At 40.6% G+C, this 23,684-nt stretch overlaps 1 protein-coding gene and 1 pseudogene across 1 annotated transcript in view; one reads left to right on the top strand and one right to left on the bottom strand.

The window, feature by feature from the left end:
• Positions 1 to 23,684, top strand: part of LOC142858305 (cadherin-related family member 3-like) — a 70,421-nt gene that overhangs the window by 44,120 nt on the left and 2,617 nt on the right. Inside the window, exons 9-16 of the mRNA XM_075987485.1 lie at positions 463 to 625; positions 2,703 to 2,805; positions 6,860 to 6,958; positions 15,272 to 15,504; positions 18,834 to 19,005; positions 20,519 to 20,760; positions 21,964 to 22,163; positions 22,923 to 22,942. Of these exons, the coding sequence (XP_075843600.1) occupies positions 463 to 625; positions 2,703 to 2,805; positions 6,860 to 6,958; positions 15,272 to 15,504; positions 18,834 to 19,005; positions 20,519 to 20,760; positions 21,964 to 22,163; positions 22,923 to 22,942 (1,232 nt within the window). The remainder of the gene's footprint in view (positions 1 to 462; positions 626 to 2,702; positions 2,806 to 6,859; positions 6,959 to 15,271; positions 15,505 to 18,833; positions 19,006 to 20,518; positions 20,761 to 21,963; positions 22,164 to 22,922; positions 22,943 to 23,684) is intronic.
• Positions 21,671 to 21,789, bottom strand: LOC142859282 (5S ribosomal RNA; annotated as a pseudogene).

The raw sequence follows: 23,684 nt of genomic DNA, 5'->3' as shown, positions 1-23,684 counted from the left end.
AGAGCAATCCCAGAGAATGAGTTGATTCCTACTGAGGCCCTCCCCAAGAATGTGGTGGCCTTGATAATTTTCTTTCCCAAAGAAATACCCAGCTGGGTGCAGGAAGGAAGCGGCTAGGAAATGGTCACCTAAATGATGCTCTAAAGAGGGCTTGTCTTGCAGGCGGGGTGGTGGTGGCGCACGCCTTTAATCCCAGCACTCGGGAGGCAGAGGCAGGAGGATCTCTGGGAGTTCGAGGCCAGCCTGGTCTACAAGAGCTAGTTCCAGGACAGGAACCAAAAAGCTATGGAGAAACCCTGTCTCGAAAAATCAAAAAAAAAAAAAAAAGAAGGCTTGTCTGCGGCAGGATGGACAAAGCACACATGCAGACCTTATCACAGCTAGTGGATATTTACCGAGAAAACATTACCTTGTAAGAGAACGCCCATCTAAACTGATTTTTCTTTTTGAACAATTAAACAGGTACACAGGCAAGGAAGAGATTGCCAAGGACACAATAATTGCAAAGCTCACGTGCCACGACCTTGACAAGCCTCCTGACACAATTCATTATGCACCAAGCTCTGGCCCAGTAGGCTCTGGACAACTATTTGAGCAAGTGCCGAATGCTGAGAATTTCATTCAGGTGAGCCCCTGTGGCTGTCATTCCAGAGTGCTTTCCCAAGAAAATGGTCATGATCAATAGGAACAGGAGACGACCTGATACAGTAGAGAATTCCGAGCCCCTCTGTTGTCTTGCCAGAAGGCATCTGGGCACGTTTTTAACCATCTTGTTCCTGCTATCATTTGCTTCATGTTATAATGAGCACAAAATAATTCACTTCCTATTTAACTTGGGAAATCAGAAGCTAAAACACATGCTGATTTCCTTGGAGGCGAGTCTCTGTGACAGCGTATGTGACAATGGCTTGTTCTCCTGGCACAAGGAAGTAACTGATGTCAGCTCCTCTTGTAGAGAGTCAAACTTTCTATTGGAAGAGTATGAAGACTCCAGATTTTTTTCTTTCTCTACACATGATTCAGCCTTAGAAGCAATTCCTCTTCATAACCCCCAGTTCCCATGGCATTTATTTTCAGAGTGCCAGTCGGAGCTAGTTTTGGAAGCTCCTTACTCCACTATTACCAACTACCCTCAACCTACCTAGTCCTGCTCTTAGCCAGAAACACATGACTGAGAGACCCACAGAGGAGAGCCCTTTGTTTCTCTGATCCTAACCCCAAATTTTCTTGACAAATTCCACAGCTACAAGTAAGTTCCTGCGTGCATATGAAATTTGGGAACTTGGGCACAGAACTAGGCTGCTTACTGGGCTGATACTCATTTTGCAATATAAACCCAAACTGTCATCTGTAAAATGGAATTTTGGATAAAGGTGGGGGATTTGTAAGCAATATTCTAAGACTTGAGTGCTCACACAAGCTTAATCTGTAGCTGAATGAATGCCTTTATCCATCGCCTACCTCTAAGTGACTTCTGTGTTTGCACGTCTACCACATAGGTATCAAATGCCACTTATTCCTAGGAATGATCTCCTACCATCAAACAGGGCAGGTTGCATGCCACCTATGAAAACATTTAATCTACACTTACAACTATTTAGTTATTGATCCTATTGGATTGTAAGGTTTACACACATTTCTAAGTGGTTAACATTTGTGGACCAAAATGTGCTACTTGGTTCACAGAGGATACTAAGGATAACTCCCTGAATGGTTTAATGAGCCATATGATGAATTTTAAAAAGAGAAACTTTTCCATCCTGTTCCTTCCTGACTGGAGATGGAGGAAGAGTGGATGGGCAGGGGATTAGATTGGAGTCAGGGGCGGGGGAGGGAACAGGAGAGGAAGAAGGAGGAGAAACTGTGGTTGGTATGCAAAATAAATGAAAAAAAAAGTTAATAGAATAAAATAAAATATAAAAAAAGAGAAGCTCTTTCTGAAGCTGGAATTCTTGTGCCATATTGATTCATTTATTTTTGCTACACTGAGATTCAGGCTAATACTACTGCAGTAGATGTTCTCAAGTTTCTGCTATCTTACTGTCATCGCCCATGCCTATAGCTCTAACTGAAACCTAACAGTATTCAGAAATGCTTTGAAGTAGTATTCTATATCAGGAATAGCTTCCGTTTATCTATTTGTTGGTGTATTTTATGTAGATGAGTGTTTTGTCCGCATGCACATCTGCACACTAGAAGAGAAAACCAAATCTCGTAAGATTCCAGTCAATTAATTTGCTTGCAGCAACACAATTAGCATGCAATGCAGGTTATGCTCTGTATCTTCTTCCATGCTGAAGTATTTCCTCCAAAAGTAAGCTTTTGGGAGGGAGTCTGTGGCATCCTGATGTTCCACCAAAATGCTGACTTACGTGTATCAGACTCAGGTATCCTGAGATGTCATCCCTAGGAAACACAAACGGCCATAGGCACTTTTCTGGACTGACTTTTAAAAGCATATACATGAAAAGTTTTGGTTCTGGGCCAGTTGAGAGGCCCGCTAGGTTAAGGCACCTGCTGGCAATTTGGGTTTTATCACAGCTGTCTACAGTATGGAAAGAATGGACTCCTTCATCTTGTCCTCTGACTGCCATACATAAGCTATAGGGTGTGCCTGCATGTGCACTCACGCACACACACACGTGTAAAATGGATTAATGAAATTTTGAATCTATTTTTCTAAAATAATGTTGTTCTGGAAGGTTACCAAAGAGCTGGATTATGAAAGCCCAGAGGTGGTTGCAGCAGGACACATTTATGAAATGATGATTTCGGTATTTGATGACCTACATCCATCTCATACAGGTAACCGTAACGGACTTTCCAAGGCTGGTCAATGTGTTATAAAAAGTCATCATATTGGGAGAATGAGACAGACAAAGGGGAGTTTCCATCACTGGGAACCCTTTACCCTTATTAGTAGCACTTAAAATAGAATTTTATATCATGGTCTGACTAGAGATCTTAGGATTGGAAAAAGCAGGGGTGTGGGTTCCAGTTCTTATTCTTGACTATATATATGTGTGTGTGTGTGTGTATAACATAAATATAAATATATATTTAGCATAAAGAATTATATATACATAATACCTAATACCCCTGACTTGGAAAGAGCTTGGTATCAGGCAACATATAGCTCAAACATATTTTGGATAATTGAATGTTTTAAAAAAACATTTTAGTTAAATGATATTACATGATGTAAAGCTATTATTGATGCAAAAAAATGAGTCACTTGCCAAGTTCCATAGCTCACGAACTTGGTGAATGTGCTGGGCCTGGCTACTGCTCTGTCACACAAGGTCTCGTCATAACTTTCCCACCGGTTTGTGCCAGCCTATGGTAAACGAGTGTGTGGGTCAATGAGCTTCAGACTGCTTGGTTATCAAGTCTTTGGCATCTGTGGATTTAATAGTTAGAGTTCTGCTGATTGTGAGCTGGTATCCTTTGGAGGTACAAGTTTAAATTGGGTGCTAAGGATCTAGAGCAGTGTGATTAGGAAGAGCTTTGCTAAATGAACTGCCCAGTGCCTGTTTCTCTTGGTTTACTCTTGTGTAATTGAAAACATACATCAAGTTTCCCAAGGGATTGGTAATTGCTCAATCAGCAGTTCCAGTCCTTGTTTGTTTTTGACATAGAGATTTTTCTGGAAAGAGATATTCTCAGAATTTTCAGGTTCCATCTGCTGTTAATGTGGTGTCTCTCAAACCTGACAATTTACTGGGGTCATGTGGCCCTGCGGGTTAATTATAAACCAAAAGTTATGGAAGAAAACTCAAGTTTAATAGTATCCTGACAGTGAAGAACCTATGTAAGGATGACAGCTGGATTTCTTCTCTTGTAAGAACTCTGAATCATTGCTGATGGTTGTCTCAATCGTTGGGTTGGGATGGATTTTGAAATGGCATCTCGGACAAATAAGGAAGCGTTTTTTTCTTTCATGGATGTAGAAGGGTGGAAATATAGACAAGGTTTGTTTTTCAACCAAACAGAACTGAACCATGAACTGTAATCAATACACCCAGGATGCTCTCAATCTTTCCTGATTCTCTGCTATAAGGATTTTAGTGGAGTTGCTACGATTGAATAGGAATGATAGGAATGTTCCCCACAATGTTTGAACGCTTGGTTCCCAGATGGTGACACTGTTTGGGGAGGTTGTGGAACTTCTTTGAGGTGGCTCCTACTGGAAGAAGTGAGTCCCTGGAGGTAGGTCATGAGACCCATGTCTTGAGCCTGGCTCTTGCTGTCTTTCTGTTTCCCGATCTGCTGAGACTTGATGAACAAATGCCCATCGCTTCCTCCTGCCACACCTTCCCAGCTTTAACCAAGAGTCAAAATCCTTTCTCCATTGGCTGCTTCTTTTAATATCTTTATTAATATCATTTCTGTGACCAGAAATGTTACTAACACAGAGACTAAGTTTAAATGATGGTTTATAGAATTATACAGCTACCCAGAGAAGTGCTATGTTGGGGGCAGGAACCAAGACATGACATCTTACCCTAAAGTATTTCTGATTTTTCTTTGATGGTACCAATAGACCATCATGAGAAGTCTATCATATAGCTCAAAGTGACATTTTAGGATGTGTTATTTTTCCTCATAGCTAAATAACTTTCTTATCTCATTAGACTTGAACTTTTTTAAACAGAAAAGAGATAAAACATATTTTTCAACAACATTTCCCCTCCGATCCTCACACCCCAATATATTCACAGTAATTGTTCATAAAATAGACTTGCAAAATTGCACATTTGGTTCCTTCTGTTTTTATAGGCCAGCTAATTCCCACAATTTGGAGTCTTTATGGATGCAATAAAAAAATCAGAGTATGGCAGGGCTGTAATGGCACCTGCTCTTGCAACATATAAATGGGTTTATTGAGAAAAATGTACAGCTTTAAAGCAAACCATTTGTTTCTGTAGAATAGCACTCTTGAAACTTTCTAACGGATCAAGGATACTGTGGAGATTATGACAGAAGTTGTGCACATTATCCTGGAAAGTGAACATAATAGTACATGCTGAGAGGCAAAGCATGCCGTAATGTTTCTGAAATGTAGGTCATAGAGATCTCAGGTTTCTGTTTGACCTACATGGCACAGAGTTTGAGGAGAGGTGCTATACCAAACCTCTTTCATACGTGAGACAATCTGTTAAAGGAGAATTTCATAGCCAGCCAAGTCGTGGGAGGAACGCTTACCCGGAGATGCACAATAAATACTAGCAGAGAGGAACCTCGAGAAGTCTCTTCATTTTTATTTAATTTAGGACTTAGCATTTGGCACATTAATATCTCAGAGATGATATTAACCAATATAACTTGTTTTGGCATCTACTCCTTGATTTTTTTTTTTTTTTGGATTTTTCGAGACAGGGTTTCTCTGTAGCTTTTTGGTTCCTGTCCTGGAACTAGCTCTTGTAGACCAGGCTGGCCTCGAACTCCCAGAGATCCTCCTGCCTCTGCCTCCCGAGTGCTGGGATTAAAGGCGTGTGCCACCACAGCCCGGCTCTCCTTGAATTTTTACCTTTGTTACATTGGACCATGAATTTAATTCTGTTCATCTCAGTTTCTTTCTTGTGAAACCAGGGCGGTAATACCAATGTCTTAGTGCTTTCTATGCTGTGTTATAATTTTACTTTAAAACTTCCTTGTTTTCAAGTATCTTCTTTTTATGTTTTAATATCAAACTATTTTTTCTAAAAACTACCTAATAAACTACCTTAGCTTGTTAACCTCAAATACGAGTTCCTTCTTTTGCATGCAATGTGCAAAAAGTGCAGTAAATCTTTTATTCTTTTTACCACACTTAATTATTTGATGATATATGTGTGTGTGTCTCTGTGTGTGTGTGTCTGTGTGTGTGCATGGGGGGGGGGTAGGCTATGCCATAACGTGTGTGTCGAGCTCAGAAGACAACTTTTTGGCATAGGTTCTCTCCTTCCACCATTTGAATCTTGGGGTCTGAACTCAGGCCATTAGGCTTGGGGTCAAGCGTTATTACATACTGAGCAATCTGCCTGGCCAGTAGTAACTGCTTTTCTGAGCCTTTTTATCCTTTACAAATGTTTGTTGATCATTATCTCCTCTGACTTTAAGTCCACACTGGGATGAACGAGATAGACACTGACTTGATTGAGTGATTGATTGATGAGAAAACTGAGCTTCCGAGAAGTTAAATCTAGTTTAAGGCCATAGAATTTATGCTAATTCCAAGCATTAAACATGGCTTTTCTGAGTATTTTTCCATTTCGCCTTTTAGTTTTAAAGCATGGTGCTGTATAATAGTTATTCAGCACTATGTATAATGTATAATTATAACATATATTCATGTATATGCAACTATACATGAACGTTACAATTTAACATATATTCATGTATATGCAACTACCCATGAATATATGTTATAATTACATACTTTCTACAAGAGAGTCTCTTCACGAGGGGACAATGAATGAGAGAATAAGGGTGGAATTATAGCCACTCACACCACATCCACAATCAGGTCATAGAGACTGAACAGGAGGAGGAGGCCAGGTTGTAAAGCCTCAAGGCTCACCACCTAGCCACTCACTTTCTCCACGGAAAATCCTCTTCCTAAAGGGTCTACAACCTTCCCCAACAGAAGTCCCTTCAGCTGAGAACCAAGTATTTAAACACACGAGACTGTGGGGGACATTTCACGGTCACACCACCGCTGTGGCCCTGAGAACACACAGTGTGGGAACGCAATCATTTGGAGGATGAGACTTCAATGGTAGTTTCATAATGCTGTGCTAATTCTGTAACTGGAGACGTGTTTCAGTTTGTAGAATAAAGCAACATAACCGTATTAATTCACTGCGCTATTTTCCAGTGACCGTGACTATCCTTGTGGAGATCGCTCCCAACAATGATTTCAGCCCCAAATTTCAAGCCTCACATTATGTGTTTTCAGTTCCAGAAACATCAGGAGGTAAGAATGTCTCCTTTCTTAGACCTTTTAGTGTCCACAAGGAAACACTCACCAGGTCTCTCCTGAGTGACCAGTGGAAGGGGAGCACGGACATGTAGTAACACAGCAGATACAGGAGCACCGTGGGCATCAAGTCCTCTGGGAGATGTTTATCTTCTCTGGCGATGCTCTCAGAGTGTCATCCTGATGACGGCTCAAAGGCTACCTTGGGATTTGATGTCAGTGTTAGGATTTGTTTTTGTGATGGACAAATGCACGTCATTGACTTGCCTTCATTCCTCACCCATTTTGCACCCAAACAATGACTCAGTGTCAGCAAGTAGGGACAGCGAGGTTATTATCCATAAAGCACAAATTTTATGAACAACTGGGGCCAAGGTTTTAGGTCCAAAGTCAGTATTATGGCTAAGGTTCGATCTATTGCAGTTCTAAACTAGATATGAGTTAGTACGTACCACCTAGTCTAGTCTGATTCTGTTTGGAAAACGCAGCAGTGGTAATAGCTGTGATTCTGTCATTCATGCAGGGCTCAAAAGAAACTGGCTTCAAGCCTGTCTCTCCTACTGTGAGTTAATGGTCTCTGGTAACTCACATCTCTATGTATCTTTGAGGGTTTCATTTTATGGCAATTCCATAAGGACTAATTTTTTTTATATTTCAATTTATTTTTATTTTTTTTAATTGAGAAAAGGAGAAAAAAAGTTTCCCCCTCCTCCCAGCCTCCCATTTCCCTCCCCCTCCTCCCACCCTTTTCCCCCTCCCCCCACTCCTCTCCCCCTCCCTCTCCAGTCCAAAGAGCAGTCAGGGCTGCCCTGTGGAAAGTCCAAGGTCCTCCCCCCTCCGTCCATGTCTAGGAAGGTGAACATCCAAACTGGCTAGGCTCCCACAAAGCCAGAACATGAAGTAGGATCAAAACCCCATGCCATTGTCCTTGGCTTCTCATCATCCCTCATTGTTTGCCATGTTCAGAGAGTCCGGTTTTATCCCATGCTTTTTCAGTCATAGTTCAGCTGGCCTTGGTGAGCTCCCAATAGATCAGCCCCACTGTCTCAGTGGGTGGGTGCACCCCTCGTGGTCCTGACTTCCTTGCTCATTTTCTCCCTCCTTCCGCTCCTCATTGGGACCTTGGGAGCTCAGTCCAGTGCTCCAGTGTGGGTCTCTGTCTCTATCTCCATCCATCACCAGATAAAGGTTCTATGGTGATATGCAAGATATTCGTCAGTATTGCTATAGGATAGGGTCGTTTAAGGGGAGATGGGGAGAGAAAAGTGAGAAGGGGAGGATGGGGGGAACTTGGGGAAACAGGATGATTGGGATAAAGGAAGGCTGGATAGGGGAGCACGGAAGCACAATTCTTAGTTAAGGGAGCCACCTTGGGGCTGGCAAGAGACTTGAACCTAGAGTGGCTCCCAGGAGCCCAAAGCGATGTCCCCAGTTAGTTCCATGGGCAGATGAGGACTAATTTTTTTTTTTTTATAGTATGAACATTAGGAGAGTAAATTTTGCTGATTTCTTAATAAATAAAATTATTTACTTTCTAAAATGTAAACATCCAAAATAAACTGTCTGTGCTGTTTTGGTATAGAGATGCCCATGCTTACTTAGCAGAAGAGGATCCTGGTATATTTAGAGATAAGGTTTTCATTTGTCCAAAGCACTCCAGCAAAAGAGCCAGGCCATTATTCTTTTAAAAGTTCACGTCTTCACTCAGTTTCTACATTTGAATAGAAAATCACCAGTTTCTTTACAATGTTGTCTCTTGGACCAGGCCACAGAAAAGTTCTGAAATATCTAAAAACATTTGGCTTGGGAAAAGAGTTTCCTTGAGCTTTGGAACAGTCATTCACCACTTTGTGTTTGAAGACACGCTACAACAAACTTCTCTAGAAGTTAGAGGAAAGCACAGGACCTGAGTTCCTAGAAGGGACTGCTTCTGGAGGCACGACAGCCAGTGTGTGTGTGTGGGGGGGGGCTTGCTGCCATTCTGCCTATAGCATCTTTGAAGCTCTGCAGTTATTTGAGAGACTAAATAATAGCTTCAAAGTCCCTGTTCTCATCGCATGGCTTTGATGTCCCTGAAAAGTTGGCAGTCTTTTCTTCAGCTTACTCCAGTAATGCGCTGCAGAAATCTCCATGCCTTTGGGGCTTTGGGGGAGCCTAGGCAGTTTGGATGCTCACCTTAGGAGACCTGGATAGAGGTGGGCGGTCCTTGGGCTTCCCACAGGTCAGGGAACCCTGATTGCTCTTCGAGCACATGAGGGAGGGGGACTTGATCGGGGGAGGGGGAGGGAAATGGGAGGCGGTTGTGGGGAGGAGGCAGAAATCCTTAATAAATAAATAAATTTAAAAAAAAAGAAATCTCCATGCCTCTTCCTCCCGTGTGTGTGTGTGTGTGTGTGTGTGTGTGTGTTGCTAGGGATTCAAACCCAGGTCTTCCCAGAGCTTTTATGCAAATGAATGGTAGTGCAAGTCTTGTAGTTTTGAGTTCTCATCTGTAAAGTAAGGATAATAACTGTTCCATAGAGCTGAGAAGAGGCTTGTGTGTATGGCTGACATTCCATGTGTGTGGACCATAGAGCAGATGCTAGCTGTCGCCTATCAGGAATCTTTAACTATGTGTCTCTGTGGGAGTATGTGCACATGAGTATAGGTGCTCACAGATGCCAGATTGCCCCAGAGCTAGAGTTAGAGGCAGCTGGGAGCCATCAGCCACGGGTTCTGGAAACTGAATTTGGGCCTTCTGCAAGAGGACTGTTTGCTCTTAACTTCTGAACCAACTTTCCAGCCTAGTAGCTGGGCTGTTTTCCCACTGCCAGTGATAGCTATACTGCTGATGTCTCCTGGGTGCCAGCAGTTTTCAGTGTGCTGGAACATCCTCCTTCCTTTTTTTTTTTTCAAAACACAAAAACAAAAATGATCCCTTGATTTTCCTTACTAGAGCACACGAGCTGAATGAGTGGAATTGAAGTGTTGGGATTTTTGTTTGTTTGCTTGCTTTGTTTCAAAGTCCTCTTGAGTCATTTTCTTTCTTTTTTATAATATAATTAATTACATCATTTCTCCTTTCCTTTCTTCTCTCCAAATCCTCTTACCTATTTCTCTTTGCTTTCTTTCAAATTCATAGCCTGTTTTTATTAATTGTTACATACATACATACGTACGTACGTAAGTATTGAGATATTTACCAGAGAGACAAAACCTCCACAGTTCAAACTACCCTTAGGAGGACACTGTAAATGTCAAAATACACTGAACACAAATTCACCCTCAGAATATCAATTGTTATAATTAGAGACTTAGACGATATACTACATTAAGTACCTGGGCATGAGAATGTCCAAAATCAAAAACATTGATGACAACTTATGGTAGAGAGGATGTGGGATAAGGGAACACACCTCCATTGTTGATGAGAGTGCAAACTTGTACAGCTGCTTTGGAAATCACTATGGTGATTTCTCAGAAAATTAGGAAACAACCTATCTCAAGACCCAGCAATATCACTTTTGGGCAAATAACCAAAGGATGCTCAACCATGCCACAAGGACATGTGCTCAACTATGTTCACAGCAGCATTATTTGTAATAGCCAGAACCTGAAAACAACCTAGATGCATCTCAACCAAAGAATGGATAAGGAAAATGTGGTACATTTACACAATGAAGTACTATTCAGCAGTAAAAAAAAAAATGACATCTTGAAATTTGTAGGCAAATGGATGGATCTAGGAAAAAAATATGAGCGAGGTAGCCCAGAACCAGAAAAAATATATAATAAAAAACATGTATTCACTCATAAGTGGCTTTTAGACACAAAGCAAAGAAAAACCAGCCTACAGTCCACAACTCCAGAGAACCACGACAACAAAGAGGACCCTAAGAGGGACATACACGGATATACATAGGCAAGAGAAAAAGACAAGATCTCCTGAGTAAATTGGGAGCATGGAGGTCATGGGAGAGGTTAGAAGGGAAGAGGGGAGAAAGGGAGAGGAGAAAAATGAATAACACAATAAAAGCAATAAAAAATAAAAAGAGCTGGGCATGGTGGGACTTGCCCACAGTCCCAGTACTTGGGAGACAGAGCCTGGTGGACCTCTGTGAGTCTGAGGCCAGCCTGGTTTCCACATCGATTTTCAGGCTAGCTCAAAACAAAACAAGGCAGAACAAAACAAAACAAAATCTTATACTAATATAATTTTTTTTCCATGCTGAGTTGATTAGCAGAGAAGATTTAAATATGGCTAGCAGATTACATGAAAATTATAATTATGGAGATCTATAATATTTAAAGTAGAAACCAATAAGATGTGATGAGCTAACTAAAATCTATGAAGAGATGTAGGTGTAGGCAAAGGAAGTCCTTTATCAATAGACTTAGAAGAGAGATGGAAATTGAATCAGCTGGGTTGCGGGTCACAAGGGAAAATGCCTTCCATTTCCAGCACATTTTCATGAGGTTTGGCAGCATTTTGAGCTCCATAATTACTCTATTTAAAATTCAGCTAAAGATGCTCAAGATAACATTTAGACTTTATTGAAAGGTTAATTTTGCCCCTTCAGAAGAATACACTTCCCACTGTACTTAACCGAGTGTTAAACATGGAAATGATCCTATCATTTTCCATGTCTGTATGCCAGAGATCGGTTTCATTGGATCTCTCTTCTCCATGGCCATGTATCCATTGCAGTACCCCTTTCTTAATAATGATGCTCTGGCTCAAGCAATAGATGCTTTCCCTTCAGCAACTGCCAAAATAAGAAGCCTTCTCATCCATGAATGCGCTTCTTCTGTTGTTGGTATCATAAACTGTGTTTGTGGCCTACTTAATAATTCATCACAAGAGATGAATCTTGATTAAAGGAGGATTCTGGAAAAGGAAATATCCTTTAAGGTTGAAAGTGTTGGGGATGGCACACGAAATGCTTTCTTCTTCATCATGGCCCAGGGGAAACACCCATGCACTTGTTGGTGAGCTGGATAATCATGTAGCAGAGTTAATGATTCAAGTATAAAATGATTGAAGAAAGGCTTATCCTTGCTGTAATCTCTTGCCAAAAGAATACTGTGTAATGACTGTTTGCTGATGATATGATAGTTTACAGAAGCAATCCCAAAAATTCTACCAAGGAACTTCTACAATTTATAAACACTTTCAGTAATGTAACAGGATTCAAGATTAACTCAAAAAAAATTATTAGCCCTTCTTTATACAGATGATAAAAGGGCTGGGGAAGAAATCAAAGTAACAACACCCTTCACAATACCCACAAATAGCATAAAATATCTTGAAATAATTCTAACCAAACAAGTGGAAGACTTGTATGACAAGAACTTTAAATCTTTAAAGAAAGAAATTGAAGAAGACACCAGAAAGTGGAAAGAAGTCCCATGCTCTTGGGTAGGCAGAATTAACATAGTAAAAATGGCAATCTTACCAAAAGCAATCTACAGATTCAATACAATGCCCATCAAAATCCCAGAAAAATTCTTCACAGACTTCGAAAAAACGGTACTCAATTTCATAGGGAAAAGCAAAAGACCCAGGATAGTCAAAACAATCCTGTACAATAAAAGCACTTCTGGAGGCATCACAGTCCCTGACTTCAAACTCTAGTACAGATCTACAGTACTGAAAACAGCCTAGCATTGGCATAAGAACAGACAGGAAAACCAAGGGAACCAAATCAAAGACCCAGATGTTAATCCACACACATACGGACACCTGATTTTTGACAAAGAAGCAAAACATATCAAATGAAAAAAAGAAAGTATATTTAACAAATGGTGCTGGCATAACTGGATATCAACATGTAGAAGAATGAAAATAGACCCATATCTATCACCATGCACAAAACTCAAGTCCAAGTGGATCAAAGGCCTCAACATAAAGCCAGCTACACTGAACCTTATAAAAGAGAAAGTGGAAAATACACTTGAACACATTGGCATAGGAGACCACTTCTTAAATATAACCTCAGCAGCACAGACACGGAGACAATTAATAAATGGGACCTCCTGAAACTGAAAAGCTTCTGAAAAGCAAAGGACATGGTCAACAAGACAAAACGACAGCCTACAGAATGGGAAAAGATCTTCACTAACCCCACATCAGAGGTCTGATCTCCAAAATATACAATGAACTCAAGAAATTGTTCACCAAAAGAACACATAATCCAATAAAAAAATGGAGTACAGACCTAAACAGAGAAATTTCAATAGAGGAATCTAAAATGGCTGAAAGACATTTAAGGAAATCTTCAACATCCTTAGCCATAAGAGAAATGCAAATCAAAACAACTCTGAGATTCCATCTTACACTGGTAAGAATGACCAAGATAAAAAACACTGATGACAACTTATGCTGGAAACATTATGGTGAAAAGGGAACACTCCTGCATTGCTGGTGGGAATACAAGCTGGTTCAACCTTGTTGGATATCAGTGTGGCAATTTCTCAGAAAATTAAGAAACAACCTTCCTCAAGACCCAGTAATACCACTTTTGGGTATATATCCAAAGCATGCTCAATCGTGCCACAAGAACATGTGCTCAACTATGTTCATAGCAACATTGTTTGTCATAGCTAGAACCTGGAAACAACCTAAATGTCCCTTGACCAAAGAATGGATAAGGAAAATGTGGTACATTTACACAATGGAGCAATACACAGCAGAAAAAAATGACAGCTTGAATTTTGCAGGAAAATGGATGGAGCTAGAAAACATTATTTTAAGTGAGGTAACCCAGACCCAGAAAGACAATTATTACATGCACTCACTCATAGGTAGTTTTTAAACATAAAACAAAGAAAACCAGCCTACAAACCCAATCCCAGAGAACTTAGACAACAATGAGGACACTAAGAGAGACTTACATAGATCTAATCTACATGGGAAGTAGAAAAAGACAAGCGATCCTGAGTAAATTAGGAGCATGGGGACCTTGGGGGAGGGCTGGAAAGGTGAGGGAAGAGGCAGGGAGGAAAGCAGAGAAAAATGTAGAGCTCAATAGAAATCAATTAACAAAAAGAAAAAAGAGAATACTGTATAATGAACCCCATAAAAGGTAAAGTAACTTAGCTGTCCCACCATAGGAAATGGTCTGCAAAAAGCCAGTTTATGCTCCTGGGACAGGTCCTGGTCCCACTGCCAGTCCCCTTCAACATATCAAAGCACATAACTGTCACCTCCATTCAGAAGGTCTAATTTGGTTACATGCAGGTACCCCACCTGTCAGTCCATGGTCCATGAGCTCCCACTGGCTCTGGTCAGCTGTCTCTGTGATTTTCCCATCATGCTCTTGAGGGCTCAGTCATTAAAGGCTAGGCTCACATCCAAAATAGAACCAGTCACTTTCACAGAGCGTTTTAACAGTCAGGAGAGAGTGTGTGTAAGCGGGGGAGGGAGTATTCAGCAAGAGAAAGGCAATGTAATTTCACAAAATCTTCTCATACTCTTGCCTGCACCAGGTTCACTAACACTATCTCATGGATCCAAGCAAGTCACAAGCCAGAGTGCTAGGGTTGCCTGCGTGGTTAATAACGTGAACGCAGAAAGGGCAAAGGATTTTGGCGTCTGAGTTTAACCAATGTACTGTAATTACCATTCTTCTAAATGATTGTCTGGGCATACTATTAACTGGAAGTAGTGCGAAGCTATTTTTCAATCTGGCTGTAGAATCAGGACACATGAACTTGAGTCCGGCTTGTTCTGTAGCCTTGAGAGAATGAACACCTCAGGCTCTCAAATCCTTATTTATAAAATCTACGGACATAAGGCTGTTGGGAAAATTCAATGAGAGAATTAGGCAAATAATAATTATTATTTAGCATTTACTATTACTCTAATTTTTCATGTGTTTCAGTTCATCCAATTGTCACAAGTCTGTATGTAAATACTGTTATTGTACTTAATCTGCAAAGAAAGAAAGAAAATGAAGGAACCTACAGAATTGTCCTTTTGTTACATTAGTAAGTGAGGCTGAGATTTATAAACTAGATATTCTGGTTTCAGCATCTGGCTTCTGAACATTATCTGCCACTAATGTCAGCATAAAGATAAGATAAAGCTAACTACTAATATTACAAAGTTATTTTAAGTTGTTTCATTTGAGTGAAACCAGTGCTCTGAAGTGGCTGAGGCTTCTCTGTAAATCTATCTGCCCTCATATGGAGGGTTAGTCTTCAAACAGTCATTACCATGCAATGGGATTTACCTTATCACCTGGGAAATTCAGGTTATCATTTGAAAAATTAAAAACGTTATTATAGTGTATGTACATGAGAAAAATAAACATTGTGAACCATTGGCAGCTTACTACAAAGTTGGACAAGTGACTGCCATTGATGAGGACCACCCGCCAAATTGTCTGACATACAAGATAATCAGTGGGGACATCCAGGCTGTCCGAAGGTTCTGGATTCACCCTTTCTCTGGAGTGATTGAGCTCACCAGTCAGCCAGACTATGAGTCAGTCAGGCAATATAACCTCACAGTACAAGCTGTGGACTGTGACAGAGCTCACCCACGGACCGCAGAGGCCATGGTAAGTAAAGAGACACAGGGTTTGTGTTTGTATGACTGAGCAATGCATTAAGTTTCAAGTTATCACCTCGGGGAGATCAGGCAGGGAATGGAGAAGCTTGTGATGTTCTCCTACTGCTCAAGTGCTCTATAACTTGCGGAACTTTCCTTTCCAAGTCTGAATGGGGAAGCAGGAACTGTCTAACTTCTCTCTTTGGTGTGAATGTGTTCTTAAAAGCGTAGCATGAATCTTTATAGACAACAAAGATGTGAAAAATTTGAAAGAGGCATTATTCTGCTCACTTTCACCATACAGATGAGGAAACTGAGGCACAGAGTTTAGAAAATGTACCCAGGGTTAACATAAGATCCATAGGCCTTGCACTAAATCCAGGCTGCTTCTACCTCAAGGCAATGTTTCCAATGTCATAGTATTGACATGGAAGGATATGTGTGTCTCTAACTTATTTTAGAAAGGCCAAAAGACTCTTTAAAGACATTAAGAATATGAGATGTATTTATTATAGGGGGCACATTATTAATGAAGCTAAAGTTTTGCTATTGCACAAGGTTTTGGTTTTTATTTATTTATTTTTTTTGAGTGATTGTTTCACTGTGAGGAAAACATGAGACCTATTCACATCAGAGGGCTGAGGGTGAAGCCTTGAGTCTGGGATTCTGAAGGTTTGCAGTCTTGGGATGATGCTCACGAGGTGCTTTTCCACATGAGTTACCTTGGCCAGTTCTCTTATAGATGCTTAGAAGTCATGTTAAAGAAGAACTTGTTCATTCTTTCTTCCTCTTAATGAATATTTATCAAATGTGTATGTACAGAACCCTGGATGATAAACGTATAAGATATTGTCACATATACCTTTGGGGAGTTCAATATATCAAGTACCAAAATGATCATGCCAATGACTTTGACTTTCCTTGAGGAAAAAGGTGATAGATAAGGCTCCAGAAATGAGGGAACCATCCTCCTCATCATCACCACCATCACCCTCATATAATTTTATTAAGAACCCAATAAAGTCAAGTGTTATGTATGATAAGCTCTAGGTATATAATTCATTTTCAATCCCATACGGCAAGGTAGTTTCGAACACCCCTTCCACCCCTTTTTAATGCAATGAAGCATTTTATTTACACAGCTTAGATGTCTTAGAACCCAGTTGAGGTTACTTAGCTCAAAGAGACAGAATGAAGTCTGGGCACCTCTTCTCTGCCATGTGCCCCAAATTCTTTTTTTTTTTTAATCCTTTAGGAAATCTGTCTCTTTACTTCTCACCCATCTATTGCTAACATCTCGGCTGGGCCCCCATTGCCTGTATTTGGCCCAACAGAGCAGACTACTACCTAGAACCATGTTTTTGCTTGTGGCCCTGAAGTCTGCCAGAATGCCTCCTGAAAAAGGTCCACTGCCTGTCCTATGACCTCTTCATTCACTTCACAACCCACTGGACTAGGCTCCAGCATCCTTCCCAAGGCCCACAGTGTTTGAATGTTCTGGGCCTGGCTATATTTAGCTTCTGTTCCTATTCAATCCAACCACTCAATTTTCTTCGTGTCTCCCATACACCAAGACAAATGCGTGTATTCTCCAGGACTCACAGCGTCAGGCTGATGTGGACGAACACTAGTGGGTAAACGATCCCAGAAGGAAGGATGAATTACACCTGCAGACGGCAGCCCAGAGAGGGGGTGTGGGGTGCTGTGTGAGAGAAGTAGGGAACAAGAGTCTGGCAGCAGAGACTCTGGAGCGGTTAACTGTTCCATCGCTGCGACTGGACACTGGGCAAGGAGCAACTTAAGTGGGTGGTGTGTATGTGTGTGTTTTGGCTTTAAGAAGGTGCACACTCCCTCAAAGCAGGAAATGCATGGCAAACAGGATCACAAGGCAGCTGATTACCCTTCAACCACAGTCACGAAACAAAAATAGGCAGGGAGTGAGGCAGGACCTTAAATCTTCCAGGTCAGTCCCCAAAGACACCCTTCCTCTAGTTAAGCTTTTCTCCTTAAAGGGGCCATATAACTCTTCAAAAACAGTGCCATGGGCTGCTGGGGACCGAGTTTTCAAACACAGTCTATGGGGGACATTCTACATTCAGCCCCTGACAAGATTGTTTATGCCAACAAGAATTATACCAAAGTAATTAAATTAAGATTAAATAAAAAAAATTTCCAGGTCAGTAGGATGGCTCAGCAGCTAAAGTCGCCTGCCACCAAGTTTGACAATCTGGTTTGATCTCCTGAATCCACATGGTGGAAGGAGAGAACCAACTGCTGAAAGTTGACCTCTGACATCACACACGCATAGTGCTGTAGTAGGCATGCACACACACACACCACACAGTGTTGTAGTAAGTAGGCATGCACACACACACACACACATCACACACACATAGTGCTGTAGTATGCATATACACACATCACATGCATATAGTGCTATAGTAGGCATGCACACACACATCACACACCCATAGCGCTGTAGTATGCCTACGCGCACACATAGAGATATGTACACAAAATAAATAAATTAAATGTAATTTGTAAAAATCTCACATATTCGATACAACATTTAGCTGTGTTCAACCTACGGAGAAGTAACATTAAGAAATGCAGGATTTCCTCCAAGAACTTAACTATGTTATTAAAACATTCCATCAAACATGCTTGAAAAGATAATTCTTGCAGATGTAGTCACACCAGGGATTCTTCTGCTAATGCTACTGGGGAAGCTATTAGTCATTGGAGAGGTGGGCAGAGAGCCTTTCCAGACCGATTGGCATTCTGTCACTGACATTTTCAAATCCTTGATATTTCCATCTTTTTCCATGTAAATCACAGCTTCCTGGTTTATGGTAATTTAATTAGGAAAATGTCGATAATAGCCCTAATTAAGGTCAGATATACATTGTGCTTGAGGAAACAATACAGAAGAGGCCCTTAATTAAGTTAGGGGAAATGTCTTCGGGGTGTATCTGCCACCGAACCTGGGCAGTTCAAAGAGTCTACGGAGCTTCGGCTCCCGAGATGGGGTCTTCAGCGATGCTTTTGCTCTAATTTGTATGACTGTGCTTCCTATAGAGGTTCATCTAAAGAGCCTGAAATTCTTCCTAAAGGGGACAGAGACTGCCACAACCGACCCAAGAATAATAAACCACTGACTAGGGACTGACAGCCAGAATCCATATCTCCAAGAACATGCTTTCAGACTCAGAAAAAAATTAGACTTTTTACTTAATAATTCTGGGTGATCTGCCCCTATCCAGATGCTCGTTTCTGATTTTATTTATAGATCGTCTCATGATGTGGATGTGATGTTTCTTCTCCCTTCATCACTGACAGGTCACTGTTGACATTGAAGATGAGAATGATGAAGCACCCGTCTGCATCCCCTATCTGTCCACGGCCGTCATCTCTGATGATGTTGTTGCTGGGACAAACGTCAATGGCCTCAAATTAAACTGCCACGACAGAGATTCACACGATTTTGAGATGCGCTTTGAAATGGCTTCTGGTGGATACTTTAATTATTTCTTTTAATCGCAAACATATGTCAAGCTGACATTAGCTTACAATGTCAGACATGATATGTAACTCTAGAAGTGACTGTTTATTAGGGTTAGACAATTTGATAGCTTAGTGTCATGTTTCTTCACGGCACCCTTTCATGTCTACAGACACAGCTCAATTACTCCTGTGACTACAGGACTCGAGAAAATGATAGAGGTTTTAGTACAAGAAGTTAAGTTTGTTCTCCACAGAGCTAGAAGAAAACAGAATCTATCTTTCCATCTGATGATGTTGTTACAAGTTCACAAGACTAGATGGTTTTGACTGTATTATTGTTGGCTCTTCATAGATTCACATAAACATTACAGTCCCCAGCTTGCCATCTATAGGAGATCTTCCTTTATTTGAGACCAACCATGTATGAGACATTTTTAGAAATTGTTACACAGACAATTCTGAGATAGGTGTGGAAAGCATTCATGGCGCTCATTATTTATTACACTTGGTACCATCAACACATAAAATCATAAATCAAGCGAAAGTCTACACAGGAAAACACTGTCTTGACATTTGTCTTGACCATGACAATAAGACCTTTTCATGCGTCTCATGCTGTTCTTCTGAAAGGATGATAGTGTAGACATACTATTTAATTATAAAGACTAGTTTGACATTTACATCCATTTCTCTTGTTCACAATAGTGTCTTCTAGGCCCTTGAGAGGACGTGATTTCTTGAGGACGGAATTGGTACTGTGGTCTGAATGACTCATTAGATACTAGTCTAGACCAGTGGTCCTCAACCTCCCTATTGCTGTGACCCTTTAACACAGTTCCTCAGGTTGTGGTGAGCCCACTCACAAAATTATTTTTGCTGCTACTTCATAGCTGTAATTTTGCTACTGTTATAAATGGTAATTAAAATATCTGTGTTTTCCAGTGGTCTTAGGTGATACGTGTGAAAGTGTCATTTGACCCCCAAAGGGGTCATGATCCACAGGTTGAAAACCACGGGTGTAGACCAAGTTGAACGGGACAGTCAAATAAAGGAAGAGGAAAAATATTAGGGATAATAATCAGATAAAATATTAGGGATAATAATCAGATAAGAGCATGAGATTTTCTGGCCACATGTGGGGGTTAGCCTCATGAACTTGACCTTTAAAACCTTTTTACTCTTTTCTTTTTCGAAACAGTGTCTTTTGTAAACCAGGTTAGCCTGCAACTCTCTATGTAGCCAAGGATGACCTTGAACTCTTGATCCTCTTGCCTCTTCTGTCCAAGTGCTGAGAGTATAGTCTTACTCTAACATGCCTAGTTTAAAACACCTTTTCCATGTATGTATTGATTATTTTATTTCAACTTTACTATAAGCTCTTTATAGGTATGGAAATTTACAGTAAAACCCAAATTTTCAACCTATGTACATGATCTGTGTTTTAACATCATCTAAAGGTAGCTTGAGACAATTTGATGTATTATAAACTAATTCCGACTTTCCCATTATTCTTTTTAAAGGAAATGAAAACCTTCATTTCAAATTAGACCCAAGTCGGGGTACAAATACGCCCAAATTAATTGTGCAGAATCCTTTCAGCTTCGAATCTGGAACCGAGGTGCAGCGGCGATACCATCTTGTGGTGCACGTGATCGACGACAACCTGAAATACGGCAAAGCCATCAAGCCCAAGACAGGAACCGCGGTCATGGACATTTACGTGAGAAGAACCAGCATGCCACCTTCTCCAACCAGTTCTGAAGTAAAGAGTTACAGAATTTAATTGGGATCTCTATGCTGTAAATAGTTTACTGCAAAGCCAAAGACCAGCCAGAAGTGCTGGAAGAATGCTCAGGCCATCACTGTTCCTTGTAGGCTTTTTGACTTTTATACTAATCCATAAAAGCCCTGCTGGGCTCTCTTGGACACTGTGCGTCTGTGAATAAATACCGTGTGCACAGGAATTAGAGAAAATTACATGAATAAATATAGAGGGCCACTAGGCTGCCTATAGAGCTCCCCTAAACTGCTGGTCGAATAATATGAAGGTCTTGCTCAGTAGAAGGGAGCACTATTTAGTGAATTAGAGCCATTAAAAGCCTCTACAAATGGACATTTGCAACGACTCTGCTATCATAATAATGGACACCTATGATGTGCCGGGCTTCACACTTCAGGCCTTACAGCCACCACTGCATTGCATCTTCAGCCCAACCCTACAACACTTAGCAGACCTTTTAGCATTTTATCTTTTATTAAGCAGATGTGGAAAACCTCTGCTGAATTATATAATGGGTTATCAGTCACCCAAAGATGAAAGCTCTTACTCAGTAGACTTTAGAGTGTATTTTACTGTTCTGTGGCCTTTAAAATAAAAAGGACAAAGTCTTTTTCCCTGAGTATTGATTTTCAAGAATGCACTGTTACCTCAAGCTACACAAAAGGGAGTAGATACCAGGGACATAGAAACCTGAAAGTGCTCAGTTATCATTGAGCTAAACCCTGAATGTTATAGATCAAAAGACAGGTGGAAAAGAAGAGATGGGATTTGATGTGGATCGTGGAGTGGCCATTTCGTGCAGTGCCATCTCTACATACATACATTTATTTATTTATTTATTTATTTATTTATTTATTTATTTATTCATTTATTCATTTATTTATTTATTTTACACCTACAGCACCTAATATTCCCAGGCGGTCTCCCATCCAAGTACCAACCAGGCCCGACCCTCCTTAGCTTCCGAGATCAAACAGGATTGGGCACGTTCAGGGTGGTGTGGCCGTTGATCATCTCTACATTCTTAATTTGGTGGCTCTTTTGCGTTTCTCATTGTTAGCTGGGCACTTACGAATATGCGTGAGTCTGTTAAGATGGTGTTTCTACACTGATGTTACACCGTGTAAACAGATGTGTTTTAAAAACAGAGACTAACACTCTGTTTGCTTTGAAATAATTTTCCAGCAAAGGAAAGGTCTGACCATTGTGTACACAGCTATCAACACATACGAGAACAGCGTCTGGTACGTGCCCTTCGTCCTCACGCTGATGGCTGTGTTCTTTGCTGGACTGGTTTTCTGGATGTGTTTTCTTCTTTGGAGATATGGAAATATTAAAGACTGCTCTCAGAAAATGGCCAAGGAAGACTCCAAGTCGAAACTCAAGTATGTGAGTTTTTTCTAAGTTTGACATAAAGAATTAAAAAACAAATTTGTGAACAAACAAACACGCTCATATTCTTTTGAAGCAAAGTGGCTTGGGCAGATGTTTGACGTTTACTAGGCATTAATTTAGGGACTTGTAGGCAATAAATGTCAGCTCCGTCTCCATACACCTGATTGGTTTTAAAACTTATTGAGGCCAAAGAAATGGATAGAAAACACACCTGCTTTTGTCGCCACTTATCAATACAGTTCTTCAGGGTAGAGAATGCAATAGCTTTGAAAGTGGAGTTGGCCTATAATCCCAGGTCCCTGGGAGGCTGAGGCAGGAGGATGGCAGATTCAAATCAGCATGAGTTGGACCATTTGTATCAAAATGAAAAGTAAAGGAAGGAAGGGGATGAAAGTTACCGGTTGAGTGTTTAACTGGCATATCCAAGGCTCTGGATTCAATCTTAGTCACACACACATGCACACACACACACACACACACACACACACACACACACACTACTGTGCTTCCATGTAGGGTAACACACACACTCTAGATTTGGAGTTGTATTTTTGTCAACCACACAGGATTTTTTTTTTAAGAATGGTGCAGTAGAGCAGATGGAAATAGCTAATGAAAATCACATTATTGCTTCTTTTAAAAAAAAAACTAGTTGTGCTAACAGTCACATGTTAACTATTGAATGAAATTATTTCAACATACATTGTCATAATTTAACTGGTGTTTTCTCAAATTTTCTTTTTATACAGAGGAATGAAGTATGTTGTAGGTAAGATATGATTTACTAATTAGGCTTGAATTATGTATTTAAAAATTACATGTACTTATTTTAATACAATATTTCCTTGACTTTTTGAGAATTTCTTGAAATGTATTTTGATCATAGCCACCTCTGTTCTTTCTTGTAAAATTTCCTAGATTCACCCTCCTACCTGTCCACTACTTCCTGTCACAACTTCATATCTTCTGAGAATGGCTGACCCACCAGGAACAATAAATACTCTTAGAAAAGAAAAACAAACAAACAAACTAACTGGTACCCCCTTTGCCAGAAGTCATCAAATGTCCCTGACTTGCTCCATGCTAAGCTACCGAGAGACTTGCTTTTGTGCAGGTCTTGTACTGGCAACCTTGCTGCTGAGAGTCCTGTCATGTCCAGAAGACATGGTTTTGCTCATATCCTCCATGACCTCTAGTGCTTACAACTGTCTGCTCTTCCATGATGGCCCCTGAGCCTTGGGATGAGGATTTGATATAGATGATCTATTTGTGGTGGCCCTGATTCTCTCCACTTTGACCAGTTGTGTCTTTCTGTGTCGTTGCTGATGAGGTCCAAAATCTGCAGCAATTTATTGGTATAGAAAAATGAATTTAGAGGGATATTTGACCCTTTGGCGGAATAATAGTAGTAGGTCCTCTCCCAGGATGTGGGCGCTCCCAACCATTTGTTCTTGGCTAGATTGACAGTGCCGGGCATTCTTTCCCTTTAGAGAAGTCAGCCCAAAAGTCAA

This window comes from Microtus pennsylvanicus, chromosome 10, assembly GCF_037038515.1.
Source record: "Microtus pennsylvanicus isolate mMicPen1 chromosome 10, mMicPen1.hap1, whole genome shotgun sequence".
In the NCBI taxonomy this organism is placed as follows: domain Eukaryota; kingdom Metazoa; phylum Chordata; class Mammalia; order Rodentia; family Cricetidae; genus Microtus; species Microtus pennsylvanicus.
The sequence above is the reverse complement of the archived record's forward strand: the minus strand, read 5'-3'. Positions and strand labels throughout refer to the sequence as shown.